Source organism: Diadema setosum, chromosome 12, assembly GCF_964275005.1.
Source record: "Diadema setosum chromosome 12, eeDiaSeto1, whole genome shotgun sequence".
Taxonomy (NCBI): domain Eukaryota; kingdom Metazoa; phylum Echinodermata; class Echinoidea; order Diadematoida; family Diadematidae; genus Diadema; species Diadema setosum.
In genome coordinates this window covers 32,029,175-32,042,809 of record NC_092696.1, presented here as the reverse complement: position 1 = coordinate 32,042,809, position 13,635 = coordinate 32,029,175, and the positions used below count along the sequence as shown (strand labels likewise).

The 13,635-nt window shown below is 38.3% G+C and overlaps 1 protein-coding gene and 2 non-coding genes across 3 annotated transcripts in view; all 3 read left to right on the top strand.

Annotated features, from left to right (window-relative positions):
* The window catches only part of LOC140236031 (liprin-alpha-2-like), a 207,250-nt gene that overhangs the window by 100,736 nt on the left and 92,879 nt on the right, over positions 1–13,635 (top strand). The window contains exon 3 of the mRNA XM_072316006.1: positions 2,745–2,984. Coding sequence (XP_072172107.1) covers positions 2,745–2,984 — 240 coding nt within the window. The remainder of the gene's footprint in view (positions 1–2,744; positions 2,985–13,635) is intronic.
* Trnas-aga (transfer RNA serine (anticodon AGA)) lies at positions 10,999–11,071 on the top strand. The gene has a single exon. It is a non-coding gene; the product is annotated as a tRNA-Ser (tRNA).
* On the top strand, positions 11,117–11,189 carry Trnas-gga (transfer RNA serine (anticodon GGA)). Its single transcript has one exon. It is a non-coding gene; the product is annotated as a tRNA-Ser (tRNA).

The window sequence follows — 13,635 nt, the reverse complement described above, 5'->3', positions numbered from 1 at the left end:
AGGTCAAAGGTCAAGGTCAAATCATGAAATTGTAACCGTTTACGCGATAACTCAAGACTGGATGGAGCAAATTTCACCAAACTTTGTTGGAGGATGATGTATGATGGGACAATTACTTGATTAGTTTTTCAGTGAAATCGGACAGAGGTCAAAGGTCAAAGATCAAGGTCAAATCCTAAAATTTATCTGTTTACGTGATAACTCAAAACTGGATGAAGCAGCTTTCACCAAACTTGGTCCAAGGATGATGTATGATGGGACAATTAGTTGAGTAGATTTTAGTGACATTGGCAAGAGGTCAAAAGTTCAAGGTCAAATGCTAGAAATGTTGCAATTTCCCCCATATCTATGCAATGCCCAAAGGTATTTTCTTGAAACTTGTTGTGGACATGTACTACTGCGTAAAGATTCTCCAGAGAGAGTTTCATGTCATAAGGTCAAAGGTCAAAAGGTCAAAGGTTAGGTGAAAATGTTGCAATATTACTTTTCTTGCATATGGTTCAATGTATCTGCGTGGAACTTGGTACATATGCATGTACTGTCTGGCAGGGATTATCTAGGGAATTTAGGGGTCATGGGTCAATAGTCAGGGGTCAAAGGTCAAGGTCAACTCCTCAAAATTTTACTATTTCCTTCATATACTAGTATATGCAATGCTTGCATTATTAGTTTCAAAACTTAATATATGCATTACCTAATGGAGATTCTCAGGGAAATTTCCAGCCAGAAGGTCAAAGGTCAAAGGTCAAAGGTTAAGGGTCAAAGGCCAGGTTTCAATGCCCCCCCCCCCAAAAAAAAAAAAAAAAAAAATCTATTTTGTACCGTCATCACACTCTTTCTTCGTACCTTGGAAATTACTCAATGCATAAACTTCCCCAAAATTCCCCAAATATGTGTACCTGCACTCTTAGAAAATTATAGCAAACCCAGTTCAAGACATTTCTGACAAACCTGTCATTTCAATATTTTGCCAGTTATGTGAAACTGTCATGGATCACACATTGTGAAGATATTGTACTATACGCCTATTGGGAGAATCATGCATTACGGCGGAGGCATCAGTCGCCATAGCGACATTTCTAGTTTTTTTTTAATCTGATTTTGTGCAGATTCCATGAATTTAACCAGTTCTATCTCATTATTCTTCAGTATAGGCTATTTTTGTCCAGCGTTGATTTAAATTGATGCCATTTTGGTCGCAGGAATTTGCTTCTATTCATGGAAGCCAACCTGTAGATGTAGTAGATTTTTGTCCTTAGCATAATGGCTCATGTTAGGGGGAAACTCAGGGGGATCACCTAGCGCATATTGGTGTGACCAGGACATAAATCTCAATTCTGCCCTAGCCAGTCCCGGGAGCAGAGCGGTCCCTGACACTTCTCACGTAGTGTGCGATGACTTACCGTCATCCCCTCTTAACTTGTCAGCCAGAAATGCATTATCAAAGTCTGGGCACCCGGTCGCGAGCTTGTCACCGTGCCCTGCTGTTTTAAGACCCGGTAGCAATGTTGGGGATCCATGGAGGGGTAAGGCTGGCCAGGCTTGGATATATTTGAGAATCTCCATAACTAATTGTGCGCAGCTTTATCACTGATCTGTATTTTTTATATACACAAACAACGAAGTATCTTGACCGGAATCAACCTTGACCAATAAACATATTTTGGTGCCCATATTCGTTGACCAGTCCTAGTTATTTGTGTTTTTTGTAATGTTCCCCAATGGGCAGAATTGGGCCAGCCACGAATCCCCACATTACAAGGTCTTTTACTTCCGATGTCTGGACCTTTGATGGTGTGGCAAGGAAAATGGTGGTCTGTTTTGGCGAGGCAATGCTAGAATATATCGGAGACTTGAACCGGCATGGTAGCGATCATGGGTTTATGAGATTAATGCAAAACTTGGTACACTTATTTGCAGTATTGTATTCATGACTCTAACAATACTGTATACGCCGAATATTTCGCGAGGTTTTTATTTTCGCGAATTTCGCGAGTCGGGTGCTATTCACAAGATTAAAAACATGCAAAAATATTGACTCTGATCCCGATGTGGATGTGACGTACACGTGTACATTTCTCTGTTCAGTTCAGGGCTCCACGATCGCGAATTTAACCACTCGCGAAATTGTCGGGAATTCCGATTCGCGAAAATTTAGACTCGCGAAATATATGGTGTATACAGTATATCAAAGCTACTGCTGTCAGTTCTAATAGCTTCTGTACAATTTCATTGTACACAGACATGAGTGAAAACTGTGAAAATAAAAATGAGACAAAAGAAAATGTGTACCTACAAGAACCAGTTGTAATACTGCTTATACTCGATTTTATTCTTCAAACTGTACATTTTTGTAGTAAAAAAATGACTTCGAAGGTCAGAAAGACAGGGCGTGAAATTTTTAAAAGAATGTATATATTGTGCTTGGAATGATTTACAATGATTTCTTGGTATCATGTTACCACCCCCACCCCCTTTACTCCAAAAGCAGTGGCCAAGTAGACCTTATTTCCATTTGTGGTAACGGTAAATATTAATTTTTGCTGTCTGTCTTTTTTTTTTTGGGTGGGGGTAGGGGGTGAAATTATCAAATTGCTAAGGAAGCTTTGGGGAAAAAATTCTGCAGAAATAATGATTTGTGGCTATTATGTCCCCTTCATGAAGAAACATTTTTTTTTTCTTCATACATTTGTAGCAATGTTAAGTGTAATATTTTTGTTCCGTCCGTCCTTTTCCTCTGCCAGCTGCTATTGGAGCATCTTGAATGTCTGGTGTCGCGCCACGAGAGATCCCTCAGGATGACCGTTGTCAAGCGGCAGGCATCGTCGCCGGCGGGCGTCTCCTCCGAGGTTGAGGTCCTGAAGGCGCTCAAGTCGCTCTTCGAGCACCACAAGGCCCTGGACGAGAAGGTTCGGGAGAGGTTAAAGGTCGCGTTGGACCGAGTAGCCAGCCTGGAGGAGGAGCTAGAGAGGTCTCACAATGAGGTGAGTTCAACAAACTTTTCTACCTCCATCTCGTTTGCCTTGTCTTTTGGTTGGTAGAATACCGTTTAAACTGTTTTCGTGGATGTGGAGGTCATAGACATTTTTCGCGACATGTTGTTTTCGCGAATTGACATCGACGCTAACATAAATGCCCTATAACCCTAGCGCCTGGCGACATTTTTGTGTGTTGTTAATTTGTGATCCAACTGTGATTCGCAATCCTTGTGACATTTAACGCTCGCAAAAATAACATCCTATACAGTAGCTAGGAGCAAAAGGGCCATAATCAACTGGACTTTTGGTACTTCTGGTGCATTCTTAAAAAGTGAGCTTAAGCCATCAATTTCTGGAAAGGACATGAGACGATATGTTTGCTCTCTCACCGCTGCATTGTTTGTGATGAATTTTATGAGGACTTTTAATATGCCCATTTGTGAGTATGTGTGTGTTTATGTGTCTAAAAATCCTACAGTCTTCTTTGGTTGAGAAAGAAACAAATGATAAGATAAGAGGATTAGAAGAAGAAAAACTTGATTCAGAAGAAGAAAAACTCGTCCTGTCATTTTGCAAGATGAGGGAGACTGCTAAAAAGTGGTCGCCAACAAGAGTCTACTTACGTCAAGTTCTGCGTACAAATGTGTTTATAGTGTGTTATGGTGTGTATGCATATTTGTGTGTTTTTGTTTGTTTGCATGATATGTGTGTGTGTGCATGTGTGTGTGTGACTTTCCCACTGTTTAGTAGCTCTGCAAACACTGCGGGAGTAGGTGCAAATATTTGGTGATTTTTAATTTTTTAATTTTTTTTTTTTTTTTTGCAAGGGCAATCTGATTTTACCCCTACTCAAGGGAACATCATTTCCAAATTAAGATCTTTTTTTTTTCCCCAGTTTGCTCAGGGAATCAACACTTTAATACTCCTTCACCTACTTGCATGATAAATGGACATGAATAACTATTTTGATAGGTGCAAAAAAAAAAAAGTAAGGTAGTAGAGAAAAAAATACAAGGTAGTAGAACAATCTGTGGGAGAGATAAAGAGGAAGGAAGGGAAAGCGAATTGGCAAAAGGAAAGAGAGATGGCAATGTGCCCAGAGAGAGATAGAGGGAGAGAGAGAGAGAGAGAGACAGACAGACAGACAGGGAGACACAGGGAGACAGAGAAAGAAAGAGAAAGAGAGAGAGAGAGAGAGAAAGAATATGTTTGTATATGTGCACAATGTTGTGTTTATGTGCATAGTGGCATTGAGAAAAAAAAGGGGGGTTAGAGAAAAAAAAATATTGTACACACCTGGAGAAAAAGAGTTTGAAAAAGAGAGAAAGAGAGAGCTCAGGCAGTTAGATGGAAGGGGAGAATAGAAGAGAGAGAGAGAGAGAGATAGAAGAGAAGGAGAGATGGAAGAGAGAGAGCAAGAGAGGGAAGATATAAGGAGATATAGAGAAAGATATATTCACATAATTTCTTGTCCTTCTGCAAACAATGGTGTTACTGGGATTAGAGGGTCTATCTGATTGTATCCAGAGTGCATTTGAGTCGGACAAACTGCGACATGGCTATGCCATTTCATGGCTCTCGTGGCCGATTAATTGGATTCCGAATCGTCGGGGGAGGCGAGCGATTCTCCTCGTAAGCCCAGTCCTCCAGATCCGTCTCCTCTCTATCCTCTTTCCTCCGTCTTTTGTGCTGTACTTCTTGGCCGTGTTTAAACTTTCTCCGATGGGTTTTTTTACCCCTGCTTTTCTGGTTTGTTTATTCAAACATGTTATCGATACCGGAGTTGTGGATGCTACGAATATTGTCAGACCTTCCTTGTTTGTCTGGCTCATTCACTCTGCAGGAATGAATAATCGAGTTTCTCATCTCCGGATTACGCGCAACGGGGGGAAAAAATGGTAACATTCGAGTCACATTTTGCATTGTGGCGAGAAACCCTTGCCTGACTTGTTCTTCTGATGGGCATGCAAGCAACTCTACCAAAGAAGGGATTTAAAAACAGAGAGAACTTGAGAAGATAACAGATGTTAGGACTAAAGTTTCGGTTTCTAATTTTCCATTGAACTCTTTCTGTACCATCGGCTTTCTTTTTGCTCATACCATCAAAGGTGTTTCCAGATAGTTGCCTTTGGGGTCAGACATTTGGACAACTATATCTCATTCCGGTCACTTCATGCCTGGAGGGAACTTCAAGCCAACTTATGCTCTGTTTTCGTTTTCAAGTCAATCTAAAATCAAATCAAAGTACAGGATTTCAGGGTTCAGTTGATTACTTTCGGATATATGTTCAGCTTTAAGAGGTGACCCAGCAAAGAACAAAATCTCCCTGCATTTGAAACGCTCTACACAAGTCATTATGCCTGGATCAACTGCCGAAATCATCTAGCTATCTTGAGCAGATGTGAAATTATCAAGTGCCCTGTTTGCGGGGACACCCTGCGCTCGAAATGTAGTGACACTAGATGTTTTGCATATTTGTGACTGCAGCTATGTATGTGACAATGAAAAATGACTTCTTGTTTTCCAAGCCTGAAAAATGTGGATTGTGCCAAATTATTCCAGCTTACATGTAACAATTGTCAAGCTTGTCCCATGCTATCTAATGAAGATGTGAATGTTCATCACATATATTGTGAGGTGTAAGTGAATTTGAAATGATATGCCACAGTGGTATTCTATTTAGGTCTCTAAACCCTTGTATTTTCTATCAAGCAAAATCACGATTGAATCCCTGCATATTTATTTATTTATTTGTTTATATATATGGGCAATTCCACGGTAAATGGGTAGTTTTATGCACTCAAGACATGGAGCAATTTCATTTGAAAATATTTGTTTGAATCATCTTTTTTTCTTTATTCCTTGAATACATGTGGTAAGGTGAAATAAAATATTCAACCTCGTTGAGTCCTGTTGTTATTTTTTTGTGATGTGCTGGTTTGTTTGTTTTTATTTAATATTATTGATAATGTGCAAATTTGAAATAAAAATTGACATAAATTGCAACTTGTATAAAATAAATTTTCTTAGAAGACACGCATCCTGGGTGGATTATAATTCAAAATTTATCACCAACGCACCGAGAAATCATTTTCTTGTTCGCCTTGAACGATTACAAGAGTTTTGAGAGAGTGGAAAGCAAGCTGGACCGAAAAGATCGGCGTTCTGTCCTACTTCAGTTACGTACGTTCGGCCTCAATTTCGTTTGGTTTCCAGGCGTCAGAGTGCAGTTATTTTGTGTTAAATACACTTTGCTGACGACAGTTTCAAGTTAGGTTTCACTAATTCAACAGAAAACTAAATCAAATATTTAATATCCGTATTCAAAGTTACCAAATTCAATTTTCTGTCCACGCCGCGAACGTACGTAACTGCTAGTTGAGACACTCCAGTGTCGTTCGATTTAACACAGAAACGCGGACACTACCCTGAAGTTAGACATCTGCCTTCGGTTTCGCGCAACAAGCATAGCGGTCTTTTCAGAACATTTAGTTATCTAGCTTCAGCTTCCTTTTCTAATTCTGTCCAATATGTTACGTGCGTTCAGTGGGTACGCTCCGCTTGGTGGGACGCACGAACGGTGGACAGAATCGCCAATCGGTCTTCGTTACGTGTGTTCTGAACGCGCGTAACTCAGACAGATTGTTCCTATGTCTTGTTTACCTCGTTGTTTCGCGCCGTTCTGTCCGAGGTTGCGTATCGTTCGCATGAAATTTCCCGTGTTATGTCTGCATTGCGTATGTGCAACCCATCGACTGCTCAGATCTGAATATGACGGAGGTGATTACGACTCTCGCTGACAAAAGGTAAATTTTGCATTCTAGAGTAGAATCTTCCGTAGTTTTAGGATTAATGGCCCTGCTGGCATTATTAGAAATTCTTTTTAGGTTCTCCGTATGCTAGCTTTCGCTACTCGTTTTCGAGTTTACACGGACGATAACTGAGCCTAGTCCCACATGTGTTATTTTTTGTCAGTAAATTCTTCGTTGCTTCCAGCTTCAAATATCTTTCTTTTCATCTTTTCGTAATATTTTTTCCTCAAATTAAAACCAAACTGACAGTGACAGAATAGCAATGAACGAAATCTAAGCCAAGAGTGGTACTTTAAATGGCTGAATACAAGTTTAACTCCCACTGTCCACCGTGAGCTGACGCACTGTACGAGTGTATACTGTGTAGTGTAACGTTAGAATCGAACTGTAACGTTTTACTTTTAATATAGAATTTAGAAAGCCAGGCTAGCGCTACGCTAGTGACACCAGTCCCAAGTGTAACCACACGATAACGTTAGTGTATGTATAGACACCCATGATCAAACAAGTTAGAAAAGAAAATTTACTAGGTTTAATTTACATCGGGATTTGACTTGATTTATTTCTGCCTAACATTAAGCAACCAAAGTGCAAACTCGACTTCCAACGTTGTTGATGTTGTCCTTCAGCCACATGAGCTCAGTCTACTCATTGCAGTTCTCTCATGATTTCCATGATGTGATTTATTTATTTAGATTCTATTTCTATGTTTTGATGTAGACTAGACAAATAGCAACTTATGTGAGAAGCTGTGCTGGCCTGTTCTGCACCTTTTAGTGCAATAGTGGTGATTCAATCTGTGTCGTGAGTGACCAGAGCGTCCCTTCGATCATCATGCCGGTGCCCAGCCTGTCTGCTTTCCAGTGTTACGGTGAGGTGTGTATACATATTTTATGATTTTGCGGGAGGGGAGCTAAGCGACCCTGACTCGATGTACAATCTGTTCATAACACCCTGTCTTGTGTGGCCTGGACAGTTGTCTGTGCAGAGCCTCATTCCAGCTGTTGCACCATCCACCATGTTTGCTCTTTGCTGGCCTGTGTTGTGTCCTAAAAACGATCCCTGTGATGAAATCAGCCCCAAATCTTTCTGCTCTAATAAATATATGACATGACCGAAGTTCTGCAACTTCACTTCGCAGAAATTCTGCGATGCCGATGTTATGTTCATGTACAGAGCTATTTTGTATTTATTTAATGAAGATTGTAAATTTGTATTGCATACATGATTTAATGACCACTAAGCAAATTGTGTAGGAGAAATGAAATCTCTTTCTACAGTGGAAAACAGACATTACAAGTAACAGTAATACCTTTCAAAGAAGCCATGGCCTCCATATTTTTAATGCCATGCTATTATGTATTGTAAATTTTTTATTTGTAGATGTCATAGAACTGGTACATAACTAGTCTTCATTTTGTTGTATTCCATGATATTTTGGTCCATTGTCATGTAGCCACATCTGTGCTTATTTGGGGTTTTCTTCTGATACGATTATCATTTTATTTATAGAAGCTGCATGGCCCTGTTCTACAGCTTGTGGTGGAGATTTTCTGAGTGCCCAGAGCATCCCTTCATCATGCCTAGCCTGTCTGCTTTGTAGTGATAAGGTGTGAATGCATATTTTCGTTTTATTATGTAATTTTTTTTTCTTTTGGCCAAAAAGGCTGCTACATTGGCACTCTTAAATATGTTAAGGTTGCATATATATATATATATATATATATTTTTTTTTTTTTAGACCATGACAAAAAAAAAAAAAAAGGTTCCTTTTATTTACAGGACTATTTCTTGTTCATTTTTAAAGCACATAAATTTATAGTGCATACATGAATAAATGATTGCAGAGCAATTTGTGTAGGATGTTTGTTGGAGATATTGAATTGCTTTCTACAGTGTAAAACAAACATTAATTGTTACCCCTCAAAGATAGAAGCCATGGCCTCCATTTTTATTTTATTTTTTTACACTATGGCATATTCTTTTTTATTATGAAGATTTTATCATAGATATCTTTTGAATTTTTTTAATATTTTCATGACGTTGCAATCAATTCTCTGTATCGCCAGTGTGCAAAAAAAACTTCTGTGCATGCTGAAGAGCTCTGTCACAGATACACTGTGGGATTCTTTTGTGCCCTTGTTCACTTCTGGTTGTCTCACGCTAAGTAGAGGTCGCAGTTCCCAAATGATTCAAGGGAGTTAATCGTCTGCTTTTCCATTGCCATCCCTTTTTTTCTTGGTTAAAATTCAGCTGAAAAGAGTTGAAAGTTTCTAAGTTTTACTGATTTGCGGTCACTAGAGTCGTGGTTCACTACTGCAAGGCTTCAATGTGCTGGTCACATGATGGAAAGCGAAGAAATCTTCAACAAAAAATATCTCTGGATAAGGATAAAGCATGATCTGAGTGCATGTGCAGCCAAAACCAGGTCAAGTTTGTCCCGTAAGCTATCTCATCATGCATCTAAAACACTGTTCTCCGTAAGGCACCTAGGTATTGGCGATACCAAGAATTACACCTATCCTTTTTTTGAAACTTTGGCCAGGAAAGGTTGCTAGGTGGGTTGATAGATTTTTTTTTTTTATTTTTTTTTTAAAGAGTCTACTGTATTTGTAGTTTGTGTATTTTATTGCTTGGTTTACGGAATAACTATGCAGCAAAATGTTCAACTATATTTCAATTGCAGGTGACATGTACATGCCTTTTGAACAATCTTTTTATCTGCGCTCAGTATATAGGAATATTCCAAACTTTCAAAAATTTTGATAAAGTGAACTCAATATGTGTATTTGTTGATTATGTATATAATTTTTTTTTTTTTTGTTTTTGTTTTTTGTTTTTTGGGACAGGTAAAAGACATCCTGGATGATGACTTAATGGGGAAAAAAGAGGCATGGAGTTTTCATGTGGTCGATCAAAGACGACATCTCCGGAGAATCTACAAACAACATCCTATGCAGAATGCCTGATCCCATTCTCTTGGAGGAGCAAAGCACCACAAGACAGCAGCTGTTTTTTTTTTTTCCTTCAAGTTGTAAAGTATATCAGATGGTATGACTTTAGCTTTTAACTTTTTGCAAGATCTAAGAAACCACTTATGAAATTTTTATGAGCATACAATTCTACAAGGAATTCAAAGTTTAGCTTATAAAACATGGTCTTCAAATGGCTGAGGTATGAAGCCACAAAGTAAACCAATGTTATTGAAATAGAAGATCTGGGTTTCAACTTTTATTAGGATCACTTTGTTTAACTTTCTTTTTGGATATCTCAGCCTTTCCAAAACCGATTTTCACTTAAGTAAACTTTCAATGCCTTTAAGAGAACCTGTATGCTATTTCAAAAAGTTAAAAGCTGAGTCATCACCTAAACCAATACTTACCATCCCTTTTGTTTTAAAGCAAGATATAAACAGGGATACAACTGAATAAAAAAAGTTGTTACATTAGCTGCTTTGTTTCTTACTGTGGCTGATGAACATTAAGGCGATAAAAGAACGAACAATGTCAATTTTTATTGTGTTCAGAGCCTGTATGTTGATCGAGTTTTGGAATATGATGACTGAAATTCCAGAATGGGCCCTATACACCATTTGAATACATTGTATGTATGTATCGAATGGACAGGCACATAAAAGGGTGTTTTTGTGTGTGTGTGTGTCTAATTTACAAATCAACTCATATGTTGTAAAGTTAAGAGTTCTCTGACAGTACCTGAACATTTTGGAAAGTGTAATTCTTTGAAAACAGTTGATGGCACATTAACTTCTTTATGTTTCTTACTCTGGCTGATTTAGATTAAAGGTCCAGTTTACCTTTGGGAGCAGTGATTTAAAATATGTTCAAGATATCACATTCGATGCATATGTGTCAGTCTGTTGTATCACAATATCCTACCATTTAAAATGTTCGCAATAAAGCCGAAAGTATAAGGAGATATCAGTATTATTCTTGATAAAGCATATGTTTCTAACTATGGCTGACGGACATTAAGGCGATAGAAGAGTGAACAATGCAAGTTTTAATTCTTGTTTATGGAGCCTGTATGTTGATGTAGTTTCAGATGTGATAACTGAAATTCAAGTTTAGGCCCTATACATTGTACACCATATAAAAATGTACACTGTATTGAATTGGCAGGCAGAGAAAAGGGTGCTTTCAAATTCATGGAATTTTTCCGTCAAGATGTTTTCACTGCTGTCAGGCAGAAGCTCGGTGGTCTAGTGGAGATGACGCCTGTCCAGAGATCAGGGGGTCGTAGGTTCAAATCCTGCTCGAGCATGTACGTCCATGATTCATTAACATTTTTTTTCTGCTGTCAGGCAGAAGCTCGATGGTCTAGTGGAGATGACGCCTGTCCGGAGATCAGGGGGTCGTAGGTTCAAATCCTGCTCGAGTATGTACGCCCATGATTTTTTATATCATGGCTACTATAGAAACACTGATCAATTCAGTGCTTATTTACGTTGATGTAGGGCAAATTGTCAATCAGTTGCAAAGGATGCTTTGTTCTCTAATTTACAAATCACCTCATGGGTTGTAAAGTTAAGAGTTGTCGTACAGTACCTGAACAATTCTGAAAGTGTCATTCTTTGTGTATTGATTCCCTATAAGGATTATTTCCCTAATGAATGTTACAACTACTGTATTCATTTTCGAATGAATGTAAATTGAAATGAACAGATTTACCTGTTGCACTATCAAATAACAGTTTCTTTTCACATTGAAATCAGTTATTGGTACATTAACTGCTTTATGTTTCTAACTGTGGCTGATGGACATTAAATGCAATAGAAAAATGAACAATGCAAGTTTTAATTCTTGTTTCCAGAGCCTGTGTGTTGATTGAGTTTGGGATGTGATGACTGAAATTCTAGTTTAGTCCCTATAAACTGTATCAATACACATATATTTTTGTATCAGTAAAAAAAAGTTTTAAATTTGGACAGGCAAATACAATCCACTTGATTTACATACGTGTATCTAGGAATATCAAGGTGTAATGGACACGAAATGATAACTGCTGACCCAATGACAACAGCAAAATGCTCCTTTGCATACAGTATTTTGATATTTCAGCCTTTGTATATACTGCACATTGTGGTTTAAAATGAACTACACAATATACTGGAGAACAGGAGTGTATTGTTAACCTTGGAAATTAAAAAACTCTGTAAAGTTCAAGTTTCTGTCCTACTCTTGTGTTACATGCGTTCACCACTAATGCAGTGATACAGGTCATATCATGTACTTTGGAATTTCAAGAAACTCTATTGCAATGAAGCTTTGGCTTTTCCTCACACACACACATGCACCCACACAGATATGAATATGACAACACTTCGCCCGATTATGGAGGAACTTGGTACAAACACGATCTCGCCTTTCGGATATGATGCACAAATTTTCTGGCATTAATCATGAATGCACATTTCAAAATGACACAAATAATTAATGTTTTCACAAATATGGACAACCTAAATTGTTCTTATCATAATGTATCAGTACAATAAATAGTGTCAGATGATTTCAAATCAATATTTGTATTCTTTGTACGAGGAATCCATCATACCAATATTTCTGTCCTACTCTATGTGTTACACGCGTTCGCCCCATACCTATTACACATGTCTTACTTACATACCCACTCAAGCTCTATTTGAATACAAAGTTATCTTTTCCTACTTAAAAATATTTAATATAGGTATTAGGCAACCAAACTCTGAAATATGGATACTCTGAAGACAATTTTAATTTTTCATGTTTTTCCAACCTAAAACTACCCATTTACTGTGGAAATGCCCACATATATATTTGTGTAATAAAAATTAGAGATGTCACACCTCCAAGCCCCTGTAAAAGAAACAGGTTTGCAGACCACATGCACATAATAATTATTGGATACACTCGCATCGGCTGCTGTGTTGATTTTTGTTTTTCATTCAAGGATTGAGATTTGAGTGATTTTGCTGTGAAACGATTTGATTGCAAAACTTTTTTTTTTTTTTGTTCTAGGAAGAAAATATATGATGGTGGATATATCAAAATATTCAAGTTTGATTGTTTAAGAGATGCAACACATGCACAAGAGTGAGAGAGATAAGACAGTTAGGGTCAAGAGGGGTATGGGTATGGAAAAAGAGAAATAGATTTACAGTTTGTGATCTAGAGGGATAAAGTGAGAAAAATATAAAGTTGTGTGTGTGGTTGACAGAAAAAAAGAAAAAAGAAGAGAAAAAAAAATAATACAGAGAAAGAGAGCGAGAGAGAGTCAAAGAGAATTTGAGAATTTTATGTCGTGAAGAGAGATAGGAAAGAGAGAGAGAGAGAGAGAAATAAAGAGAATGTGTGTAGTATGGAAAGAGGGAGAGTGAGATGGAAAAAAAAAGATATGCTTGTTGTGAGGCTTAGATAATGGAGACCTCTGCCCGTAATGACATAATGGATTATGAAAAAACCATACAAGGGTATTTCCAAGCCATTATGGAATCAGAGACCCTCTGGAGAAAGGGGGGGGGGGGAGGGGTGAAGGAGGGGGTAGGTTGGAGGAAACCGAACGGGGCGAGTGGCATCGTGTAGGGATGAAAGATAGTGTCGCGAAATGTAGGTAGGAATCCCGAGATCGTCGTAACGTGTGTAATAGGAGGTAGAAAGGATGTGGGAATCACATACGGGAACAGAGGGGAAAAAACATGATGAGGGGAGGGGAAGGAGATCGAGGGAAAGATGGGGGATATAATTTTGATAGAGATAGAATAGGAGAGAGATCGATAAGGGAATAGAAAAAGAAAAAGAGAATGGAGAAAATCAATTGCAGTGCATGTAACTAGCCAGAGCCAGCGCCGG